Source organism: Macaca thibetana, chromosome 13, assembly GCF_024542745.1.
Source record: "Macaca thibetana thibetana isolate TM-01 chromosome 13, ASM2454274v1, whole genome shotgun sequence".
In the NCBI taxonomy this organism is placed as follows: domain Eukaryota; kingdom Metazoa; phylum Chordata; class Mammalia; order Primates; family Cercopithecidae; genus Macaca; species Macaca thibetana.
In genome coordinates, this window is record NC_065590.1 from 42,027,722 (window position 1) to 42,052,877 (window position 25,156).

The 25,156-nt window shown below is 44.8% G+C and overlaps 1 protein-coding gene and 1 long non-coding RNA gene across 2 annotated transcripts in view; one reads left to right on the forward strand and one right to left on the reverse strand.

Moving 5' to 3' along the window:
- The window catches only part of SLC1A4 (solute carrier family 1 member 4), a 34,494-nt gene extending 30,309 nt beyond the window's left edge, over positions 1-4,185 (reverse strand). Inside the window, exon 1 of the mRNA XM_050754820.1 lies at positions 3,277-4,185. Coding sequence (XP_050610777.1) covers positions 3,277-3,803 — 527 coding nt within the window. The 5' untranslated portion in view covers positions 3,804-4,185. The remainder of the gene's footprint in view (positions 1-3,276) is intronic.
- The window catches only part of LOC126934223 (uncharacterized), an 83,328-nt gene continuing 61,680 nt past the window's right edge, over positions 3,509-25,156 (forward strand). The window contains exon 1 of the long non-coding RNA XR_007718875.1: positions 3,509-3,581. This is a non-coding gene — a long non-coding RNA (uncharacterized LOC126934223). The remainder of the gene's footprint in view (positions 3,582-25,156) is intronic.

Sequence of the window (25,156 nt, forward strand, 5' to 3'; positions counted from 1 at the left end):
TACATTGTTATTTATAATCCATTGTGTGCTGGGAGATCAAACCACTCAGCAATGACATTCTGAATTAAAAAATATGTATACACATGTAATGAACACCTACTAGCTTCATCTCTTTCTGACTTGTAGTTCCAGCTTTAAAAACCAAATTAGAAATCATGACAGAGAGACCCTGGGGAATTTTGGGGCACTTTACCATCAGGAAAGGGTATGGACTTTAGCACAAAGCCTTGGCAGCAGCTATGCTGACTCATCAGAGGCCTTTCCCACTCTTCCAGGTGTTTAAGTTCTGAGCAGCTACCTGGAGAGGGCCTGCTGGATAACTGAGGTGTTTACTGGCAGAGTCTCATTTCATTCATGTGCCCCTAGGAAGAAAGGAATGGGCACTGCATTTCCAAAGAAGATGCCCAGAGTAACATGAAATCCACATCCATGAGGTTTCCTTGAAGGAAGCAATTTTTAAAATTTGACATCAGAGACTCTCCAGACTCAGGAAGCATTTCCGGGTGGCTTGGGACTTAGTTTCCTTTCACAAGCTGCTCAGCCTAAGACCAAACCTCAGCAGGTGCACACATACTTTCCTTCGCCCGAGGAGCTCAGCCTCCATGCTGGCTGGAGGAAAGGGGCATTTGTCTTGACCCAGTCATATGCCTACCAGGTTCCTCTCTGGACCCAGAGAAAGCATTTCCGAGATAGCCGCACTAGACTAGGCAGGTGACATTACTAAGGCATGTTGACTTGGAGGAAGAGGGATTAGGAGAAATAGAGAGAATCCTGCACTGTGGGGGAGGAGACCCACAGTCCTTCTAATCTCTTCTTTGTAAGCCACTCCATGACCTTGAGCAAATCGCTTAATCTCTGTCTCAGTTTCCTCAGTCGCAAAATAGGATATACCACCTGTCCTACCTTTATCCGTGAGCTGCTGGATTAGATGCAGTTGGCTGTTGGAAGAATTGTGAAACACTACCTATCCCCAACAAGCCACAACAAAGCCTCTCTTAGCCCTCCAAGCAGGTGCGGCCCAAGTCATTGAAAAGTTGCACCCACACTACTAAGCTATGATGCTGGGTACACCATTCATGTCAGAAGCAGGAGCTGAAGGGGCTTGGGTCTAAAACTAGAAAACGATGATCAGGAAACAAGAAGTCCCTTCTGGAGCTGGAGGTAATGAGGTACCCCCCTACCACCACTGCCCCCTCTTCTGGAGATAAAAGATCCTATTGAGGCTCCCAGTGCGGGACCACTAGCAGGGCAGGGCTGAACATCCATTCTCCCTCCCTGGGTCACAGATCCCTGCAAAGAATAATCCTTTAACCCCAGAATTGCCTTCCCTCCCTGAGAGAGCTGACCGACATCCTGCAGGTAATAAGCTAAAGGTGCTCTCAACCTCAGGAGACTTCCTTTCAGCACTCACCTAAAAGTTAGTTCCCAAACTTAAAGTGTCTGGACTGCAATATCTAGCCGCCAGTCACAGAACAAAGGCTGTGATCTAGACCAGCCTGGGCAGCATAGTGAAACCCCATCTCTAAACTAGCTGGGTGTGGTGGTGTGCACCTGTAATCTCAGCTACTCTGGAGACTGCGGCAGGAGGATCGCTGAAGCCTAGGAGTTCGGGGATGCAGTGAGCTAGGATCCCAACACTGCACTCCAGTCTGGGCAACAGAGCAAGATCCAGACTCTAAAAAGAAAAAAAAGCTGTGATCCACTTAAAGTCCTAAGAGGCCACCACTATCTGACCTTTTGTCAAGAACTTTTGGTCTCCCTCATGAGAGTGTTTTTTTGTCTTCTTTCTTTCTTTTTTCTTTTTCTTTCTTTTTTTAATACAGATGTCCTAAATTTTTGTTGTTGATTTAAATGAACAATCTCTCTCTTAAGTGCAGACAGCCATCACATTTTCCAGAAGGAGAAATGGAAACAGTGGAAAGGCAAGTCACTTTGCCCAGGGTTTGCTGTTTTTCACAACCTCAGCAATGAGGAGCTTTGCCTCAATAACTCAAGACAAAATATATTAATAACTCCAAGGCTCAGAATCCAAAATCATCAGAAACCTGGAGAGGGAGCCAGCTGGACTCCTCACTCAACTGAACCTGGTTAGATCAGTAAATGCCTCCAGGCTGCAGTTTTCCCATTTGTGAACTTTGGGCTAATGGAGAAACCAGGAGAGACCAAGGTTTTGGATAAGTCACAGAAAGGATACTACATCATCTCAAAGGACAAAATGCAACTTCTAAAAATTACAAAAAGCAGGCAAAGCTAAGTGAAGATGCTTCTCTCCCTCCCCTCTAGAACTCACACTTCGGCACAAAGAAAGGCCTTTGAAACACAACACTCTGGCCGGGCGCGGTGGCTCAAGCCTGTAATCCCAGCACTTTGGGAGGCCGAGACGGGTGGATCATGAGGTCAGGAGATCGAGACCATCCTGGATAACACAGTGAAACCCCGTCTCTACTAAAAAATACAAAAAAAAACTAGCCGGGTGAGGTGGCGGGCGCCTGTAGTCCCAGCTACTCGGGAGGCTGAGGCAGGAGAATGGCGTGGACCCGGGAGGCGGAGCTTGCAGTGAGCTGAGATCCGGCCACTGCACTCCAGCCTGGGAGACAGAGCGAGACTCCGTCTCAAAAAAAAAAAAAAAAAAAAAAAAAAAGAAACACAACACTCTGCAGTGGTCTTTACTGCGGTGGACAGCAACCTGTCCCAAGCCCCAAGCCCTCAGGAGAGGCATATTTCTGGGCAATATGCCTCACTCAACTAACCTCAGTCCTACTATCTGTGGGTCCACTGATAACTGCAGAAAATTGTCAGCTTCCTTCGCAGCCAAGGACTGTAACAGAGAAGGCCAAAGATTGCAAGCCGGATGACCCAACAGGCAAAACTTAACCAATGCTCCCAGAAGCTTTTAGGCACCATGTGGGAGAAAATGAGGGGAAGGCACTGGGGCGTGGTCGGAACATTTTTACCGGGGAGAGCAGCGCGAGAGTATGAGTAAAGAACAGGTGGGGCTCTTCCCTAACACACGCCCACTTAACGGTGGGGACTGGTTCTTGCTCAAAGATGCGGCCCTGCTCTTTCGATTGTGCGGTGCGCCCCAGCTGTTTGCAAAGGTGTGGTCAGCACGCAAAGACTCCAGACGTCATTTTGATATTTTTAAAACGTTAAACGCCACCAGCAGCCAACTAAGAATTAACTCTTAGGAGTGTATGTGCATATGTGTGTATGAACTGGAGGGCATCCGAGAGCTGGCGTCTCCCACTGGGCCCTGGGCGAGGTGGAGAGTGTTACCTGGCCAGGTCGAGGAAAGAGTCCACCGTCTCTTTGGGGACAGGAGGAGGCCCCGAGTCCTCCAGCCCCAAGTCGCTGGACTGAAGGGTCTGCGCACCGGATCCCGGTTTGATGATGAACGCCAAGGCCACGGCGAGCGCCGAGGCACTGAGCGTGGTGAGGCCAAAGTAGGCGACAGCGATGCCGCCCAGACGCCCGAGGGAGCTGGCATCGAGGGAGGCGGCGCCCGACACCAGGCTGCAGACCACCAGCGGCAGGATGATCATGCGCAGCATGCGGAGCAGCATCTCGCCGGGGAAGGCCAGGTAGGTGACCTGCGTGCGGCTCAGGCTGAGCCCGCGCAACGCCGCGCCCAGGCCCGCGCCCGCCAGCACCCCGGACACGGTGAGCAGCACCAGCGCTTGGCGCCGCAGGAAGCCCGCGCAACGCCGCGCGCGTCCCGCCGCGGTCCCCGGAGCTCCGGGCCCGGCCGCAGGCCCCGCCTGGGCGCTGTCAAGGTAGCCGTTGGTCTCGTTGCTCTTCTCCATGGCGCTGCACGCCGCTCCGAGCTAGAGGTGGCAGGGGACGTGGGCTCTGGCAAAAGACGGGGCTCCCAATGAATGGTGAGTCGGCGATGGTGAGGTCGGCCAGCTGTGCTTCGCAGGTTCTGGGAAGCCGCCCCGGGGGTCTCCCGGCCTGGTGCAGGAACAGGTGCGAGAAAGGCGAGGAGAAGCGCGGAGTGTGGGTTGGAGCCGCGGACGGAGAGGATCGCGCCGCGCCCAGCCTCCCCGGTGCAGCGGCCGGCTGGAGATGATGCAAGCGGGAGCCGCAAGCGAGGACGCAGACAGGGAAGGAGGAGGGAGCGGGAGCGGGAGCGGGAGCGTGAGCGTGAGCTGCCCCAGCCCGCCCACTTCACGCCCGCCGTCCCGCCCCCTGCGGCGCTGGCCAATCACAGCCCGGGAGCCGCCGCCGGGAGCCTCTGGTCCCCACCCGGGTCGGGGGTGCCGCGGGGGGCGGCCGGGCAGGAGGCTCCACCCGAGGCCGCGGGGGCGCGGGCGGCGCCGGGCAATCCTGGCGCCAAAAGCCGCCTCCTCACCCGGCTAACGGAGGCCGGCTCCGGGCGACCGCGGGGAAGTGCGGGCTGAAGGCCCGCCCGGGCTCGTTGGCACCTGCCGGGCCCTCTCCCGCGGCCGGGATCTGAGTCCTCGGGGCCAGAGGGCCCGGGAGAACTTGGAACGCAGCGGCGTTCCTCCTCCTGAGGACTGTGGGAGGGGAGGGGAGGGTTTCTCTCTCCCAGGTGGTGCTTTCGCCTCCGCGCCGCCCGCGCTCCTCTCCAGAGCTCGCGGCCTCTCCCGCCAGGGGGCCGCGCGCGGTGAGGGGGCCCAGGGCGGTCCTGCCGCCGCGTCCCCTCCTGCGGAAATCCCTTCTTCCAGGGGTCCTCAGGGGCTCGTGCGGTAAAGTACGCCATGGTGTCCAGCAAGGCCCGGCTCTGAGACAAAGGATTGACCGGAGGATGGATGAATGAGGGGAGCCTTCGCACGCGTTCATTAGGGCTGTAACGCAGCCGTACCGCGACAGAAAGGGGGCTCGAGGTGCCACCAAACCCAGCGCGCCTGGGCCGCGCCACCCCGCGCACTGGGGCGCTCCTGGGCGTGTGGCCTGGGGCTGGGTCGCCCGCCTGGCAGCTGTCTGCAGTATGGGCGTTTAAACTCTTCTAGAAGAAACAGAGCTCTCATGCCACCTCTTCCAGTTGGTTTCTGCCACGTAACCCAAGCTGAAACACAAGCCACTGGATTTTAATCTCTTCCATTACCAGGCCTGAGTCCTGGCGCGAAAACAGCCAGACGGCGGTTTGGCCATCCTGAGTGGTTCCTCATTGTTCATGTTCTGTGGATTTCCTGTTTATTTCGTCTTTTATTTGATACCTGCTTTGGCCACGCGAGTTACAAGGGAAACTTCTGCTGAGTCTTTTTACTGTGTCACAGTTATTGTATTTTTATATTTTCTTATTCTGCTTGTGAATTGTTCTTTAAAGACTTCCGTGAGTGAAGTCTTTTTATTTTTCTTCCTTCCTTCCTTCCTTCCTTCCTTCCTTCCTTCCTTCCTTCCTTTTCTTCCCTTTCTTCCCTTTCTTCCCTTTCTTTCCTTTCTTTCCTTTCTTTCCTCTCTTTCTGGGACAAGGTCTCGCTGTGTTGCCTAGGCTGGTTTTCCAATTCCTGGGCTTATGGGATCCTCCTTGGTAGCTGGCACCACCCACTGTGCCAGGCAAGGGAAGACTTAATTGTGGCTAACCTCAATTAAGGAGGAAGGCAATTTACTATAGATTTCTTGCTAAAAAGGAGTCATCTTAAAACATGTCGTGACATATTTGTGCAAATCAAAATGCCTTCATAAGGAACTTTAAGGAGCTGTCCAAATTTTGAGACAGTGAGTATTTTATTGCTTGGAGCCAGCCAGCTATTGGCTAGAACTTGTAGGGATTTTTTGTGTGTGTGTGTGTGTGTGTGTGTGTGTGTGTGTGTGTGTGTGTGTGTGGTGGCGGGGAGGAGGGAATGTCAGATGAAGAGCTGCATATATTTGTATCTGGCTTTCCAGAATGCAGTTCATTTCTCTATGTGCACTGAAGAAAGAGTAATTCCTGCAGACACACACTGTGTTTTGCCAATCAGCCCTTCCCTTTGTTTTGACTACCACGTTTATGCAAAAGACTCTCAAATAATGCATCAGAAATGAGTCTCCGGCTGCCTGTTTTACATCTCCACCTGAATATCCAGCAGTCATCCCAACTCGAAATGTTGAAAACTAGACTCATGGTTGCCTTTCTCAAGTCTGCTCATCCTTTCTGTTAAAACATAATTGACGACCCAGTCACCTCTGTGTGAAACTTCAAAGTGAACTTTGATTCTTCCCTCTGTGGCGCCTTCTCTCATCTAATCAATTGCCAAGTCCCACAGAGACTCCTTTCACAATATTTATCACATCTGCCCATCCCATCTATTCCCACTGCTACCACCCTGGCTCAGTTCTTATTTCCTCACTTCTTTTTATTTTTTTTATTTTTTATTTTTTGAGACGGAGTCTCGCTCTGCCGCCCAAGCTGGAATGCAGTGGTGCGATCTGGGCTCACTGCAAGCTCCACCACCCTGGTTCATGCCATTCTCCTGCCTCAGGCTCTCAAGCCCCAGGCCCTTATTTCCTCACTTCTTATCAGGGCTATTGAAATGTTCTCCTAATTAGTCTTCCCACCTCCAATGCTCCTCTTGTTCCAACCATCCTTATTTTGCCTTGCCCCAGGCTAATCTTCCTAATGAGTAACATACATGTTAGGATAAAGTTCAGCTTTCACCCAGCAGAAAAAAAGGAGAAATGAGTGCATGCCTTCTCCCTTTAAAAACACTTCCTGAAAGTCACACACATTATTTCTCTTATATTTCATCGATAAGAATTGAGTCAAATGACCATACCTTGTTGCAAGAAAAGTTAGGGAATGTAATTTTTGTTTTACACAGGCATGCACCCAGTTAAAAAATTGGAGTTTCTGTTACTAAAGAAACACAGAAAAATGATATTGGAGGACAACTCCTTCATATCACTTCTTGTTCAAAAGCTTTCAGTGGCTCCCACTGAATTAAGAATGTGTTCCTCATCCTGGCATTCGAGGCCTGCCATGATCTCGCCTCAGCCTGCTCTCTAGCCTTGTGCCCTCTATGCCTCCTGCAAAAGTGGCACTGTGTGCTGCTTCCACATTGTTTTGCCTCTCCATCCAGTCCCAGTTCAGATACCACATTCCTCCCATAGCCTTTCTGAATCCCCTTTGCACCAACTCTGCTTGCTGCCTGCAGCTTTTTGTGCTGTACCTGTGCACTCCAAAGCTGCAATAATAGTCAGTTAATCCTCAACTAGGAGTGGGGAACTCCCTGAACTATTGTGTGGTGCTGAGTGTGAGAGCACTGTTTGGGGGTGCCTTATACTATGCCACATATATCTATCATTGAATTAGCAAAAACTCTCCTTAGGAAAGAGTTGGTCTCTTGGGGCATTTTATCTCCAGAGGGCTGCCCTGTAGCCACTCTGCCTACTTGTGAGGCAAACCAAGAAATAGGTGTCCTCTTCTGGCCTCAGCAACATTTGGTGGTATTATTATATCTCTCTATGAAAGGGTTTCACTTTGTGCCACCTTTTTCCCTCTTTCTTCCTCTCCTTTTGCATTTTTTGGTCTTTTGATAATGTTACATGCCTCATGTTTGTAGGTATTTTGTGCAAAAAACAAAAAAAACAAAGTTGATTCCTGTGTTAGACCCTTTCCCCCACAGTACTTATATGTGTTTTCCCTGGTTTCTAGATGCATAAGTACTGAATTATAGCAACACCTTACAAGTGATCCAGCCTGACAGCATTACTACTACTATCATCTGATCCCGTGATAGGCTAAAGTATTGTTCAGCCAAAATTTCTTCCCTTGTTTCTCCCACTTAGATAACAGTTTGCATTCCCCATTGCCTTTGAGCTTTGCCATTTAGCTCCTTGGCTAGTGGACTAAGTGGATCTGCTGCAAGCAGAGGCATCAAAATGTTTTCACACAAATGCGTGTGGACTCCTGCATACATGTGACCCAGCATGCCTTGGGTAGATGCTGCCCCTTCAGCCTGGCACCAGAACAAAGACAGGAGTGTGCCTGAATTTAGCCAGCAGCCCTGACCAAACCCAACTGCCTCACAGCCTAAAGAAGAACACCCCAGTCAACCCACAGACCCATGTGTGAGAAAAATAAATGCTTATTGAAACCCACTGAGTTCCGGAGTCATGTGTTATACTGCATTATTTTAGCAATAACTGAGTATAAATGATAACTTCAGCATCTGTTCCAGTTATCTATTGCTGCATAACAAACCAGCCTAAACCACGCTGGCATAAAACAACAACCACTCAAAAAGAAGTGGCATAAAACAACCACCAATTTTTTATGCTCATGATTTTATAGGCCAGAAATTCAGATGGGGCATAACAGGAGGTCTCATTTCTGTTTCACAATGACTGAAATCCCAAGCTGGGGTGGCTTAATGGCTAGAGATGGCTGGGACAGCTCACTTGGGGTCGTCTGCTTGTGGCCTAGGTTGTGGCTATCTATTAGGATCATCAGTTCTTTCCCACATTGCAACTATTGAGTCTGGAATGTCCAAGATGTCTCATTCATTCACGTGACTGGCACCTTGGCTAGTGGGTTTGGATCTGCTGGGGCTAGCTGGCCATCTCTTGTTCTCTCAGTGTGGGTAGCTTGGGTTTCCTCACAGTATGGCAATCTTGGTGAAGTCAAGTCTCTTATGTAGTGATTGACTTCCCCCAAAGTGAGTGTCTAAGAAACGTAGGTAGAAGCTGCAAGACTTCTTCTGACCTAGCCTCAGAAGTCCCAGAACATTACTTCTATTTCATTCTGTCAGTCAAGCAAATCATTAAGGCCAGCCCAAATTCAAAGGAGGAGAATTAGACCCCACCACTTAATGGTGGGAATAACCAAGAATTTGCAGCCATCTTCAATCCACAGTAACATTCCTGCTTAAATACTCATGTTTTGTGGGCCAGAGCAGCACACATAAGTCACTACTTGCCCTAGCTCTGGTGTCTCTTTAGACAACTCTATTAGAAATCTGCTTTGTACAGTCTCTCAATAAATGGTGCTGGGAAAACTGGATAAAACCCTCATCTCACACCATATACAAAAATCAACTCAAAATGGATTAAAAACTTAAATTTAAGACCTGAAACTGTTAAACTACTAGAAGAAAATATGAGAAATATGAGAAAAGCATCATGGCATTGGTATGGGAAATGATTTTTTAAAAATACGACCCCGAAGCACAGGCAACAAAAGGAAAAACAGACAAATGGGATTACGTCACACTAAAAAGCTCTGCAGAGCAAACAATCAACAGAAGAGACAACCAACAGAGTGGGAGAGTATATTTGCAAACCAGACATCTGATAAGGAAGGGGTTAATATCCAAAATATATGAGGAACTCAAACAATTCAACAGAAAGAAAACAAATAACCCGGTTAAAAAATGGGCAAAGGACTTGAATAGACATATCTCCAAAGAAAGCATACAAATGGCCAATAAGTATATAAAAAATGTTCATCATCACTAATTATCAGGGAAATGCAAATTAAAACCACAATGAGATATCACCTGACACCTATCAGAGTGGCCATTAACAAAAAGAAGAAAGATAACAAATGTTGCAGAGGATGTGGAGAAAGGAGAACACTTGCATACTGTTGGTGGGAATGTAAATTAGTATAGCCATTATGGACAACAGTGTGGAAGTTCCTCAAAAACTTAGAAATGAAAACAGCAATCCCTGGATGTATATCCAAAGAATATGAAATCAGTATGTTGAAGAGATATCTGCACTCCCATGTTCGTTGCTGCACTATTCACAATAGCTGAGATATGGAAACAACCTGTCTATCACAGGATGAATGGATAAAGAAAATGTGGTACATAAACACAATGGAATACTATTCAGCCTTTAAAAGAAGGAAATCCTGTCATTTACAACCACATGGATCAATCTGAAGGATATTTTGTTAAGGCAGGCACAGAAAGACAAACCATATGATCTAATTTATACGTGGAATTTATTGTACAAAGTAGAACTCATTGAAACAGAAAGTAGAAAGGTAGTTACTAGAGGCTGGTGATTGGGGGGATTGGAGATATGTTGGTCAAAGGAAATAAAATTTCAATTAGATAGGAGGAATAAGTTCATGAGATCTATTGTACATGATGGTGACTGTAGATAGTAACAATATATTGTATACTTGAAAGTTGCTAAGAGAGTAGTTTTAAAGAGTTCTCACCGCAAAAAAATAAGTCTTTGCAGCAATGTATGTGTTAAATAGTTTAGCCATTCCACAATGTATACATATATCAAAACATCATGTCTTACACCATAAATACATACAATTTATAAAAGAAAAGAAAGTTCTTTTGGCATGGTTTAGTCATGTTCTTAAAACCATGACTGCATCATCCATCATGAAGGAGACTCAATTTCCCTCATTAAAGAATGGCTATAGATTTTTTTACTTACAGAGTGATAACAATAGTTTTATTCCTTTCTTGTCAAAGTGACTGCCACTCCCAATATACTTATGTATCCACAAATAGTGTATTGTACTCACACACCGGCTTCTGCTAGCAAAAAGGTTGTCTCAGCTTTATCCTCACATCTGATGACCATTACATATTTTTCACACTATTTCACTAGAGTCATCAGGAACATCATTAAAATCATAAAGCAGGAGTTATTTTTCTGCCATGAATGGACTGAAAAAAGAAAATTGTATCCTTCATCACAGGCAAATTTGGATTCTGGAGTACTTTTTACTTTTCCTAAGAGATACCAGAGAGTTTAAGTAACAATTATATCAAAAAGGTTAAATGCCAGTTTGGTTCTTTCCATATCAGCAAAACACAACTTTGTAGGAAGTACAATGTGATTTTTTTTAAAAGAATATTTGCTCTCCAAATAGATCTGAGTACTTAGCAAACAGAGCAAGCAAAGAAAAAATCCAAAGTAATAAATAAATTCTTTTTCTCCTGTGGTGAACAACTTAGTATACAGTGGCATACTGGCATCAAAGTACTGATGACTTTGTAATCAGTAATCCTTTTTCTAGGCTCCCCTCAGTATAATCCCTACCAACCAAAAAGAAAGAAAAAAAAAAAAAAAAAAAAAAGAGAGAGAGAGAGAGAGAAAAGGGGCCATAGAAATGACCCTAGAACCAAAAGGTCAGGCGCAGACTCAGATAAACAATTTGAGTCAATACTAAAAAAGGAATTTGGTCAGAATGGGAGTAAAAGTTAGAATGAAACTGAAGTAAGGTGTCTGTCTCTATGGTTTTAGAGATTAGCTAAAGATATAATAACTGACACTTTCTTTGTGGAAGGGTCTGGTGAAATAAGAGCACCAAAGAAGACAAGTTAGAAGATGGGAACACCAGTTAGGTTGGTGTCTGGGTTTTGTGGGTGGCAGTTCTAAGGCTAGGGATTTAATTCAACAACACAACCAGATGTTTATGTAGTTTCCTACTAAGAATAAATCACTCTGCAAGGCTCATAGAATGAATACAAAACTGGGGAGTAAGAATTACTAGAGCAGCTGATAAAATGCATATTCCTGAGCCTGGAGCAGGGCCTTGGAACCTGCATTTCAACAAGCCAATCCCTCCCCCACCGTATTATTCAATCAAGAAGAATTTTTAAGGGCATTGAATTAACAGAGTTCAGCTTTAGAGAAGAACAAAATAAGATCTAGAGCTAGGTCTTTAAAGCCTGCCAATCAAGTCCTTCCAACTAAGTGCAATGCTAAGAGGAAGTCTTTTCCTGCTTAGAGAGCCTCATGTGAATAATTCTGAGTCTTTTGGTAAATACACAGTGGTTTAGCTTCCTCTCTATCAAGTGACTCTACAATGATGTGATTATAGCAAGTTGTAAGGACAGTTACAATTTTTTAAAAATTGAGAAAGAAGAGTGCTTCACTTGTAAGACAAATGCATGGATATTGTGATAGATTATGAAAATAGTCCCATTTTTCACCTCTCCCTGTGTCCTGACCCTTTGTCATGTTGCTTTTCAAGGCCCTCCAATTCTGAATCTGGGCTCAGTTATATGCTTCCCTTTGGCCAGTGGATATGGCTGACTGAGACAAGCAGAGATTTGAAATGGGCTTACACATTGAGCTTTTCTCTTGTGCCTGTGCCATTGCCATAAGACCATGCCTGGACTAGCCTGATAGAGGATGAGAGTCACCTGGAGCATGACTGAGTCCTCCAGCTATCATAGTAGGGGTCATTCCAGACCAATGACCAACCAGTTAGCCAGCGGATATGGGAGCAAGCCCAGCCAGGTCAGGAGAGCTGTCTAGTTCCTGCCCCCCACCCCACCTCCTGAAACATGAGCAAGAGACACTTATTATATGCCACAGAGGTTTCATGGTTTTTTGTTGTTTTTTTTAACTGTATTGGTCCAAGTTCTCCAAGAAGCAGATGCCAGCTGGGTGCAGTGGTTCATGCCTGCCTATAATTTCAGCACTTTGATGGGCTGAGGCTGGAGGATCACTTGAGCTCAGGAGTTCGAGACCAGCCTGGGCAACACAGGGAGACCTTGTCTCTCCCCGCCAAAAAAAAAAAAAAAAAAAAAAAAAAAAGATAGAATAAAATGTACAGGGGATTTTATTAGGGACTTTCTTATGTAAGAAAATAGAGAGGGAGCTGTGGGCTAGGAATGCTGTCAGAAGGCAATGCAAGTCTGACCCCGGGTGAAGGAAACAGGGAAGGAAGGTTGAATGGAAATGTCCTAGACTGTCCTGCAATAGCAGGAAGGTGTAGCAAAGCTATTGGGGAACCTCAAGAGAAAGCCAGCTGTCAGAGGAGTTTTGAGCCTCCTAGGAACAGCTGAATCCCCACTGCATTCAGCCATTGGCTGGGAGCTGCTTGTGGGAGGCATGGCCTTGACACAAACATTGCAGTGGATTTCAGAGCACACTAATTGGTGAATTAGGCTAATTAGTCTGCAGGGTCTTTCTCATGGCTGCCACAGTTGCACTGCATTATTATGGGAAGACAACTGATATAGGCAGAGACTACTTACTGTAGAAGATTCTTAATATGAGCAGTACTGCCTCCTAAAGGACATTTTGGAAGTGTCTGGGGGAGTCTCTTAGCTGTCATAACGTTTGAAGGCCAGGGATGTTAGATGTCCTGCAATGCAGTGGACCATCCTGCACAGCAAATCTTTCTGTGTCCTTTGTGGGTTTCCAATGAAATCCACAAGGGAAATAATCTGTTGAAAATTATCCGAGACAATAATCTGATTCTGTTTTATATAGAAACATCAAATATTTCTTGCTTAATATGAATATGCACTGAATTTCTAAGATTGCAATTGCTATGCATATTGAAAAATGCTTTGTTTGAAACTTTATTAAGTGTTAGTTACCTATTTTAGGAAATCATGCCAGAAAGCATCACTACTTGTGGTGTATGAGTCACCAATGCAGTGCTTCCGGGACAGTCTGCATTTGTGACAGTGGCCACCATGTGCAATGTGGAGCATCTGGCTCTGTTTCTGTTTATTTGTTTGTTTGTTTTTTGAGACAGAGTCTCGCTCAGGCTGGAGTGCAGTGGCACGATCTTGGCTCAGTGCAACCTCTGCCTCCCTGGTTCAAGCAATTCTCCTGCTTCAGCCTCCCAAGTAGCTGGGATTACAGGCACTCACCACCACACCCGGCTAATTTTTATATTTTTTTAGTAGAGACGGAGCTTCGTCATGTTGGTCAGGCTGGTCTTGAACTCCTGACCTCAGGTGATCCACCTGCCTCAGCCTCCCAAAGTGATGGGATTACAAGCATGAGCCACCGCACCTGGCCTGGCTCTTTTGTTAAATTGCCCTCTATGATCATTCCTGGGCACTGATGATGAAACAAATTTTATTATATTGATTTTCTTGAAATTATGTGGTTGGTAGGCTGTTTTACTTAAGTACTTCATTTTAGGATGAAAGAAGATGCTAGGTCTCCCATAGCGCAGAACTACTCTTGTAGAATGGGGGTTAAAAAGCTATATAAAGATTATAAAAGAGAAGAGAAATGTACACACATGTTCATAGCAGCATTAGTCACAATAGCCAAAAAGTGGAGGCAATCCAGGTGTCTGCTGACAGATGAATGGATAAACAAAACAATCTATACACACTCCTTCCTCAGTAGCCCAAGATCACACTAAGCTTCACCCTTCATTGGAAAACTGAGCACCAGATGTATGGAGAGGTGTCTGAACATCAGTCCTGCAGAGCCTGTCCTCTGAAGTCCTGGTTTCTAGTAACACCACCACTTCCCTTTTGCTCCCCAGTCCTAGAGGTAGTAGCTTCTCCCTTCGGTAATTAATCTCTGGTTTGCCTCAGCATTCTCTTTTTGCTTTTTTTCCCCGATACCCTAACACCATTGTAATCAATTACCTATATTATATCTCTTCTGTTGGAAATTCCTAGTGTGATTTCTGTTTTCCTGACTGGACACTGACCAAAGAAACCTCTTAAAAATACACATTTCTCTGTCAGCAAAGTGGTGTGGTAGTGATGTTGCCTCTACCTGTACTCATAGGGCAGAATCTGGTATGGATCCCAATAGCAATTAGATTTCAGGCTCTATTTTCTACTGAAAGGAGCAAGAGCTCTTTGCTTTTGGGTTGTTTTGTTTGTTTGTTTCTTTGTTTATTTGAGACAGTCTTGCTCTGTCACCCAGGCTAGAGTGCAGCAGGAAGATGGCTTGAGCCCAGGAGTTTGAGGCTGCAGTGAGTCACGATCAAGCCACTGCACTACAATCTGGGTGGCAGAGTGAGACCATGTCAGAAGGGGAGGGAAGGGGAGGGGAGGGGAGGGAAGGGGAGGGGAGGGGAGGGGAGGGGAGGGGAGGGAAGGGGAGGGGAGGAGAGGGGAACGGGAAAGAAAGGAAGGAAGGGAGGGAGGGAGGGAGGAATTAGGTTTATAGATTTACAAGCTAATTTGATATTAATGAAAACATTAGTAACATCTAGCATTCTCCATACACAATAGCACTCCATGGGTGCTGAAAACTCACCCAACCATCCTCCTCATGATGGGCTGGGGAAGGCACCTAGGTAATCCTGTGGTGATGCAGGCCTCTCGGGCACTGACTGCTTCATCTCTGGGGGCTGCCTCAGGACTAATGTTCAGCCCCTCCCTGTTGTCCATAGCCGTCACTGAAAGATTGTCTGGTCCTTCATCCTGGTGGATGGATGTCTTTTCTGATTGGTTGGAGCCAAACTCATTACTAGACACTTTAAATATCACTGGTTATTTCGGATTGTGGTCATGTTCTGTGCCATTTCCTTTGGTCTCAAAGTCAACACATGCTGAAGTTCTTTATCCTGACTTGAAGACTCCTCTAGACAGCCAACTCTCCCACACCCCTGAGTCTGCTCATGGTTGTGCCAGAACTTCTGGATCCCCGGCCCTTCTGGGGATAACTGAACCAACAATGAGATCCTTTTTGCCTGGACGCTGTTTCACTTACCCTCCTATCCTCAGCACCTTGCAATTTACTGGGGCATTGTAGACACTGCTGTATGATATAGAAGTCTGTTGAACAGTGGAGCAGTGGTGAAGTTGTTTTTTGAATGGTGTGGCAGTATAGAGTAGTGGTTTGCTGAATGAGACAGCAGTATGGAGTAGTGTGATTGGCATAGCAGTATGGTTTAGTGTTTTGTTGAATGATGTAACAGTATGGTGCAGAGGTTTGCCGAATGGTACAGCAGTATGATATAGGGGCTTTTTGAATGGCTTAGCGGTATGGCCAAGTTTGTTGAATGGTGCAGCAGAATGGTGTTGTGGTTTGTTGAATGATACATCAGTCTGATGTACAGGCTTATTGAATAGTGTAGCAGTATGGCATGGCAGTTTTTCGAATGGCTCTGCAGTGTGAAGTGGGAAGTCTGACATGTGTATATCTCTTTTTTGCCACTTAGGAGCCTTGTGATCTTGGGCAAGTTACTTAACCTTTCTGTGCCTCACTTTATATTCTGTAAAATGGGGGTAATGACGTCATAGTGTTGCTGAGAACCAAATGAATGTTGTGCACAAAATAATTAGCACAGTTCCTGATACATTATAAAATGCTTCATGAACATTAACTGAAACAACAATTATATAACAAAATTTGTTATTGTTGTGCATGGTTTAGTTTGTTACTTTAACTAGTTAATGTGTCAGAATAAAGAAAAACACACTCCAAGCTCTACTTCCATCTAAGGAAAAAGAATTTGAATTCTTGTTTACTATATGTTTGAATAATACAAAGAAGAATCCAAGCAAAACCTTGCTGTGTCATGGGGGAAGGTTAGGCATTTTCTGGTGAATTTTTCAGATCAAATTCTTGTTTTCTTTTTTCCTTTCTCTTGTACTCTGGTGCAGCTTTCCTGGATTCTTGCTGCTGTTGCTGAGTGCAGGGGAGTAAGTCACCATCTGCAAGAAGGCACGTGTAGATGAGATGGAATAAAAATCCAAGTGGCACTGTGAAAGGTCATTGCTAGTTAACAGGAAAAGGAATGGGCACTCGTCCCTGCTTGGCAGCCAATCTTGGCCCTAGGCAAGCATCCATTGTGAGTTTGGCAAGTGGCAGAAGTGGGTGGGTCATCCTGACTCTTCTCCACCCCACACCCTCCTCCCATGCCCAGGGCCAGTGTGAAGGTCACATGTCTTTCTTTTGAGTCATCCCCGTGTTTAGGCTGCCTGTGTCCAAGCTAACTAGGGAGACTGACTGTCAGAACTGGAACAAGATCCCCACCTTGATATGAAAGGCAAAGGACTTCATTCAGCAGGAATGAGGAATGGTGAACTCTGCATAGGAGGCAAGATCAGCATCAACAGTGACGCCACGTTGATAATATGTACCATGATAATGATGTGATGAGAATGGCACTTTCCTTCTGCGGTTTTTCTCCTCAAAACCCATCACCCTGTCTATTCATGAGAAAAACAGCAGACAAATCCCCATAGAGGGACATCCTACAAAATATACGACCAGCGCTCCTCAAAACTCTCAGGGCCATCAAAAGCAAGGGAAGTCTGAGAAACTGTCACAGCCTAGAGGAGCCTAAGAAGACATGACGGCGAATGTAGCGCAGCTTCCTAGAGGGGATCCTAGAACAGAAAAGGACATTAGGCAAAAACTAAGGGAGTCTGAATAAAGTGTGGACTTTAGTTAATAATAATAATGTATTGGTTCATTAACTGTGACAAATGTACCATACTAACATAAGATGTTAATAATAGGGAAAAGTGGGTGTGGGAATGTGAGAGCTCTTTGTATTATTGCCATAAATTTTATGTAAGTCTAAGACGAATCTGAAATTAAAATGTTTATTTTTAAAACTTTGCATAAGACAGGTCTGCAATACACCGTAGCCTGTTAACCCAGGTTGTCTCCAGGAAGCGGAAAGGGGTGCGGGTGGGGAGCTGCCACTTTGAGCCCCTACTGTGTGCAGGGTTAGGGGCTGGAGAGATTGAGGAGAATGAAAGGCACACGCTTGCTCTCACAGTATTTAGAGTCCAGCAAGGAAGGGCTTTTGATACTTCTATATTATTTGAATTTTTCTCCCACGGACATGACCTACTTTCAAAATCTGATTTTTTTAATGAAAAAAAAAGTACAACATAAAGCCAAATAAAAGTGAGAAAGAGCAGAGTCTCCTTATAAATGTTAACATGGATTGGATGTGGTGACTTACACCTGTAATCCCAGCACTTTAGGAGGCTGAGGTGGGAGGATTGTTTCACCCCAGGAGTTTGAGACCAGCCTGGGCAACTTAGGGAGACCTCATCTCTACACAAATAAAAAATTAGCCAGGCATGGTGGCACATGCCTATAGTCCCAGCTACTCAGTAGGTCAAGGTGGGAAGATGGCTTGAGCCCAGGAGTTTGAGGCTGCAGTGAGCCACGATCAAGCCACTGTACTACAGCCTGGGTGACAGAGTGAGACTATTAGAAGGAAACGGAAGGAAAGGAAAGGTAAAGGAAAGGGAGGGGAGGGAAGCACAGGGCCCCAAAAAATTAAAATTAAAAAAAAATGATCAGATTTCCTTGGACGCGCTGCTACCTATTCTTCGACTATGGTTTTAAAATTTCTTTTTAGGTCTAGACTAGAGTTCTGTCAGTTTAGAATGATGTTTCCCAAACTTACTTAATCTTGACCATAGAATACATTAAAAATAATACAATATTGACAGAACAACAGCAGATATGCATATGCTATAATGCAAACTTGTATTAAAGAAGGCCAGGAAAAGGGCCACCTAGATAAATTTCCTTAAGGAAAAAAATTGAATCAGAACATCTGCTATTTCACATGTTCTTATAAAACTTTTAAAATGAGTTTTTAATCTACTTTGTGTCTTTTATATATTTCTTGAATATTTTCTTTTAGAAATCACTTATCTCCATGTTGGAAACAGCATCACTGTGACCAAGAGGTGTATGAGGCACAGCTTTGGATCTATGCTTTCAGTGCAGTGTGTTGGGAAAAGTCCACTTTGCCCAGATACACTGCAGCCAAGGGACCAAGGATGCGAGCTGTATGCTGTGTGATATTTGTGCCCTCTTAAATTAGGCTACTTCGAATGCTGTTCATTGTTTCATTTTGGGCAATTTACAACTAGATTTTTTTTTTTTTCCTTTTAGAAAGTTCAAGCTCAACTGCTCATCTCCACTTTAAAGTATTCTGTATTTGCATTTGGTTCAAATGTCATCTAGCACCTGAAGACCCTTCTTTTCATTTAAAGCTTTCTTATTTTAGCCATGGATCTAAGGAGAACAAGTTAGTGCCATATATTTGTTTAGTGTTCAACATGCATTGCTCAGTATCACAGATATTAAAACAGATGCTAAAATTATGTGACAAGGTACATATACATTAGAATTGCATTTGGCTGCATGTAACAGGGATCTGACACCAATGGTTTACCTAAATAGGGGTGTTTGTTTTCCTATGATAAAAAATTTGGAGGTGAGCAATCCAAGGCAGATGCAGTAACTCTATGATGTCATCAATGACCCCAGCTTCATCTGGATCCCTGGGTGACTATCCTTAACATGTGGCTTTTGTCCTCATGGTCACTAGTTGTCTACTGCACATCCAAGTGTCAAGTCTGCATCTCAGGCAGGAGGAAGGAGGACAAGGATAAGAGGCGAAACGTGCCTTCTTATCCACCAGAAAAACATTTCTCTGAAAGCCAACTTGGTAGATGTCCCCTTACATCTCACTGACCTAAATGCTGTTACGTGACCATTACTAGCTGCAAAGGAGCTGAGAAAAAACAAGTCCTGTAGCTGGTCCCATGGGCGCCTTGAACAAAATCGTGGTTCTATTGTAAAGGAAGGCAGAGAGAGTGAATGCTGTGTAGGTGTCTCTCAGGGCCGGCCGCCGTCAGCTTACAAGGCATTTGGTAAACACTGCTCCTTCCTTGGAGTACAGAGCAAACGTCCTGCAGGGATTGTTCCAGCTCTTTCTGGTAAAGGCAGACTACTACGTAATTAAAATAACAATATTTTTCACATATGTGCTTTTCTAGAATAAATTTTGGTAGGAAAAACTAGCATTGGCATGTTATTTTCATGGAACATGTATTAAATTTCTTCAGAGTACAGATTAGGAAACTCCAGCCTAAGTCACAGAAATAACTTATTCCAAATGACAGCTATATTTTATATTAAGAAAACCCAAAACTGGCCGGGCGCGGTGGCTCAAGCCTGTAATCCCAGCACTTTGGGAGGCTGAGGCGGGTAGATCACGAGCTCAGGAGGTTGAGACCATCCTGGCTAACACGGTGAAACCCCGTCTCTACTAAAAACTAAAAAAAAATTAGCTGGGCTTGGTGAGCGGGCGTCTGTAGTCCCACCTACTTGGCAGGCTGAGGCAGGAGAATGGCGTGAACCCAGGAGGCGCAGCTTGCAGTGAGCCGAGATTGCACCACTGCACTCCAGCCTGGGCGACAGAGCAAGACTCTGTCTCAAAAAAAAAAAAAAAAAAGAACCCCAAAACTTACTTAAAGATTTCTTTAAATAAGTCTCTTAAATTTAAAAATCTAATTTAACTTTAAATTTTAAAATCTATTTATAGGCTGTATGCAGTGGCTCAATGCCTGTAATCCCAGAACTTTGGGAGGCCAAGGCAGGTGGATCACTTGAGGTGAGGAGTTTGAGATGCCTGGCCAACATGGTGAAACCCCATCTCTACTAAAAATACAAAAATTAGCCAGGCGTGGTGGTGCACGCCTATAGACCCAGCTACTCAGGAGTCTGAGGCAGGAGAATCACTTGATCCCAGGAGACAGAGGTTGCAGTGAGCCGAGATTGCGTCACTGCACTCCAGCCTGGGTGACAGAGCGAGTCTCCATCTCAAAAAAAAAAAAAAAAAGAAAAGAAAAGAAAAGGCCGGGCACGGTGGCTCAAGCCTGTAATCCCAGCACTTTGGGAGGCCGAGACGGGCGGATCACGAGGTCAGGAGATCGAGACCATCCTGGCTAACACGGTGAAACCCCGTCTTTACTAAAAAATACAAAAACCTAGCCCGGCGAGGTGGCGGGCGCCTGAAGTCCCAGCTACTCGGGAGGCTGAGGCAGGAGAATGGCGTAAACCCGGGAGGCGGAGCTTGCAGTGAGCTGAGATCCGGCCACTGCACTCCAGCCTGGGCCACAGAGCGAGACTCCGTCTCAAAAAAAAAAAAAAAAAAAAAAAAAAAAAAAAAGAAAAGAAAAGAAAAGAAAAACCTATTTATATATCTCGGTGCCAAACCTGTTGTATCCTACTTAGGGCTACTAATTTTCATTTCCAAATTCCAGATGGATAAGTAGTAAAAAATTGTACATTTTCTGGATAACTCTTCTGAAAACAAAAATGATAATTTGTTCACCTGAATCTTTTTAGTATCCGCTTCACTGTTTTGGCATTCTCATATGGTTTCAACAGTGTGTGATTTGACCTGAGAACAAAAATGACATCTTGGAGTGTTTTTGTTTACCTCAGTACTGACTTAGGTTTACAGATGGAGGCCTCTTCCTGCCACCATCAGTTTTTATTTTATCTATCTACACTCATCCACATCTGGAGTGAAATTAATCCTCTTTCCTGCACTCAATTCTAAATGATGTTTTTTTTTTTTTTTTTTTTTAGGAGAAAGTATCTTACTGTGCACAGGCCAGGCTGGAGTGCAGTGGTGAGATCATAGCTCACTGCAGCCTTGAACCTGGGCTCAAGCAATCTCTCCCCCAACCTCAGCCTCCCAAGTAGCTAGGGCTATAAGCAAGCAGCACAATGCCTGGCTAATTAAAAAAAAATTTTTTTTTTGGTAAGACAGGGGTCTTGCTATATTGCCCAGGCTGGTCTTGAACTCCTGGCCTCACGCAATCCTCCTGCCTCAGCTTCCCAAAGTGTTGGGATTATAGGCATGAGCCACCATGCCCAGTTGGCTTCATTTTTAAATGTAAAAAATAATGCCTGTTACTTACCAAGATAATACAAGCTTATTGTAAAAAAAAAAATCACAAATATTTATGTCTCAACTAGCACAAGTTCCTTCTCATAGTAATTACTAACATTATTTATATTCTTGCAGAATTTTTCAATGCATATATATGTGATATGTAAAAATGTATACATAAAGGACATTGTTGGCTGTCTATATAACACCTACCTTTGTTCTTTTCGAAACAACCCCATCTTGTTCAGGAAATCCAAGCTAATTCCTATGCCAAAGGCTGGTTTAACAGAGGGCCCACAATGCAATTCTGACCTTTCTTCCTCTGCTGGATGTCACCTTATTTGAACTGGACACTTAGAACCATGACAGCCATCTGTATCTATGAGGGAGTGAGCCAGAGAACCAAGCTGACATGTTGAATGTGGACTTCTATAAGGGCATGATGGCAAACATCCTCATTGTTTAAGTTAAATAAGCCATGGTTTTCTGTGTTTTGCACCTGAAAAAAATCTTAATTGATAGACTATATTTGTCACCATTATAGAAGTGAAATGTCATTGTCTAGGTTGATCAGTTTGTCCCTGTTTGCATGGGGCTTTTCAGGTCTCAAAACTGAGAGTCCCATATCCCAGGAACCTTGTTAGTCCCTAGAAAACCTGAACCATTTATTGCCCCTACATTATAGATACTTCTGCAACTTTTATTTCACTTAATATATCTTGCATGTTTTTCATATTAATATGTAAAGACCCACATTGTTACTTTGGGGCTTTATAGGATTCCTTTGGATGGATCATTTCACTAATATACTTTTTTTTTTTTTTGAGATGGAGTCTTACTCTGTCGCCCAGCCTGGAGTGCAGTGGTGTGATCTCGGCTCACTGCAACTTCTACCTCCCGGGTTTAAGCAATTCTCCTGTCTTAGCCTCCTGAGTAGCTGGGACTACAGGTGCCCACCACCACATCTGGCTAATTTTTGTATTTTCAGTAGAGACAGGGTTTCATTATATTGGTCAGGCTGGTCTCCAACTCCTGACCTCAGGTGATCCACCTGCCTCAGCCTCCCAAAGTGCTGGGATTACAGGCCTGAGCCACTGTGCCCCGCCTCATTGATACACTTTTAAATTAAGCTAACCTATTCTTTTTGTCAGCAATATTGTTCCCTGTTGGTTTTAAAAGAAGAGTTAGTATAAGCACTCAGATCTCAACTCTTTTTTCTCTTTGTATTCAATATTTTATAATAAAGTGATCTTTGAGTAGGCAAAAGAATACATAAAATGAACAAAGCCCTCAGAGGCTCTGTTTAGTGTTTTAACATGCAGTGTCCTCCTCAGCCTCACTTAGCAGAGCTGTTCTGTGCCTTCCCTCCACCTTAGTTCCGGCTATCACTTTCTCTTTCATTTTTCCTATCCTCAGGGACTTTGGGTTTGAAGGAAGAATTGGCCGATGCCACATTGGATACAGGGTATCCAGTCCTGCATCTCACTCCAAATGATGAATGCTTTCAGTCTTTTAAACTTGAAATAAATTTGCTGGGATCTAGATATTAACTAATTTTGAAGCATCAGGTATCAGAACAGACCGATTTTCTGAGTAATGATTGGTTCTAGAACATTTTGTTCTGTGTCAGAAAATTTTCAGAATTACGCTTGAGAGACAACTTTGTTTTGGCAAGTTGAATAATGTATCAGTTAGGATCATTTTTACCATGAGAAATAGAAAACCCATTGCAGGTTGGCTTAAGATAACAATTTTTACTGTCTCTCATTACAAGAAGTCTGGGGGTAAAGGTAGTCCTGGGCTTAGCTCAGAAGTTCAGTGATACTATCAAGGACCTTGGTTCTCCCGATCTTTCTGCTCTGCCATGTTCAGCGATTGGCTCTTGGTTGTAAGATGGCTGCAGCATCACGTACTCATAGAATGGCATCCCCACACAGAAAAAGGAACTGTGCCTATCATGTTCCCTTTTGAAAGTGAGGAAACTCTTCCCCAAAACCCTCTTGCAGACTTCCCTCATATCTTATTTGCTCCACTCACATTCAAGTCTTTGTCCAAACAATCACTCAGAAATCCAGGAATGAGAGCTGTGATAGGCTCAAGTCAATCAAGAACCACCCTCTGCTTCCCTTGAGGAGCATCAGAACATGGCGCCTGGCAGGAGGAGGAGAACAACACCAGTGGCCGGGAGGGAAGTGCCAGGTGAGAGTGAGGATGGGCTGTTGGATAAGCAACCAATAGTTTTTGCCAATGGGACAGCTCCCCGAACTTTACCGGGTTATATAATTGCAAACTCTCTCAAGTCGTGTTTCAGTTATATTATGACTTATGGTCTTCATTTAAATGGGATAACTAGGAGGGTTTTTAAAAAAAATTATTTTGCCTTGATTGTTGATTCTTTAAAGGAAAACCACACTAATTAGCAGCAGCAGCAGCCGTCCAAGCCTTGGTTTCCTTATCTGTAAAAGGAGCTTAGCAAACCTTTACTCTGAAGGTTCTGAGAGGACTGGAATGATACACAAAACTCTTAGGACAGTTCCTGACACTTGGTGAGCATCGTGTAAATATTTGTTATGTGAATTTTTGATACAGCTTCGAAATAAGCGATCTGGTTTCCTAACCTGCACCATTCTGATAAAAATAGCAAATTACTGTATAATGGTTTACAGGTATCTCATTGTTATAAAGTTCATTCTGAAAGATGGCTGGCAAATACACCTCATGGAAATCAAAACTATTTCACAGAATGAGTGCAGTTGGGCTCTAACACAGGTCAAATTACTGTTCCCTTCCACTTTGCTTCACTTCCTTTAAAAAAAAAAATTATTTGTAGAGACAAGGCCTCCCTATGTTGCCCAGGATGGTCTTGAACCCCTGGGTTCAAGTGATCTTCCTGCCTTGGCCTCCCCGAGTCCTGGGATTACAGGCATGACCCACCATGCCTGGCCTGCTTCACAGTATTTTCTAGTTTTGTTTTTTTTTAAATACACTTTAAGATGCTTATCATAGGCTGGGCGCGGTGGCTCAAGCCTGTAATCCCAGCACTTTGGGAGGCCAAGACGGGTGGATCACGAGGTCAGGAGATTGAGACCATCCTGGCTAACACAGTGAAACCCCGTCTCTACTAAAAAATACAAAAAACTAGCCGGGCGAGGTGGTGGGCGCCTGTAGTCCCAGCTACTCGGGAGGCTGAGGCAGGAGAATGGCGTAAATCCGGGAGGGGGAGCTTGCAGTGAGCCGAGATCCGGCCACTGCACTCCAGCCTGGGCAACAGAGCGAGACTCCGCCTCAAAAAAAAAAAAAAAAAAAAAAAAGATGCTTATCATAAAAAGGGGACTATGGTAGGCTGCATAGTAGTCCCCCAAATATGTTTGAGTCCTAATCCCAAGAACCTGTGAATATGTTAACTCATATGACAAACGGGAATGAAGGCTGGAGATGAAACTAGGTTGCTAGACAGCTCACCTTAAAAGGGGGAGCATAGCCTGGGTCATCCAGGTGAGGTCAGTGCAATCACAAGGGCCTTAAATGAGGAAGAAGGAGGCAGAAGAGTGAGTGTCGGAGCAATGTGACGGGAGGAAGACTTGACTGGTCATTGCTGACTTTGAAGCTGGAAAGGGGCCACAGGCCAAGAAATGTGGGCGCCTCCAGAAGCTGCAAAAGATAAGCAGATGGATTCTTTCCTAGAGCCTCCAGAGGGAACACAGCCCTGCCCACACTTTGATTTTAGCTCAATGAGACCTGTTTTGGACTTCTGACCTCTAAAACTGTAAGATAATAAATTTATGTTGTTTTAAGTCTGTAAGTTTAGTGTTAGTTTTTTACAGCAGCAACAGAAAACGAATGTAG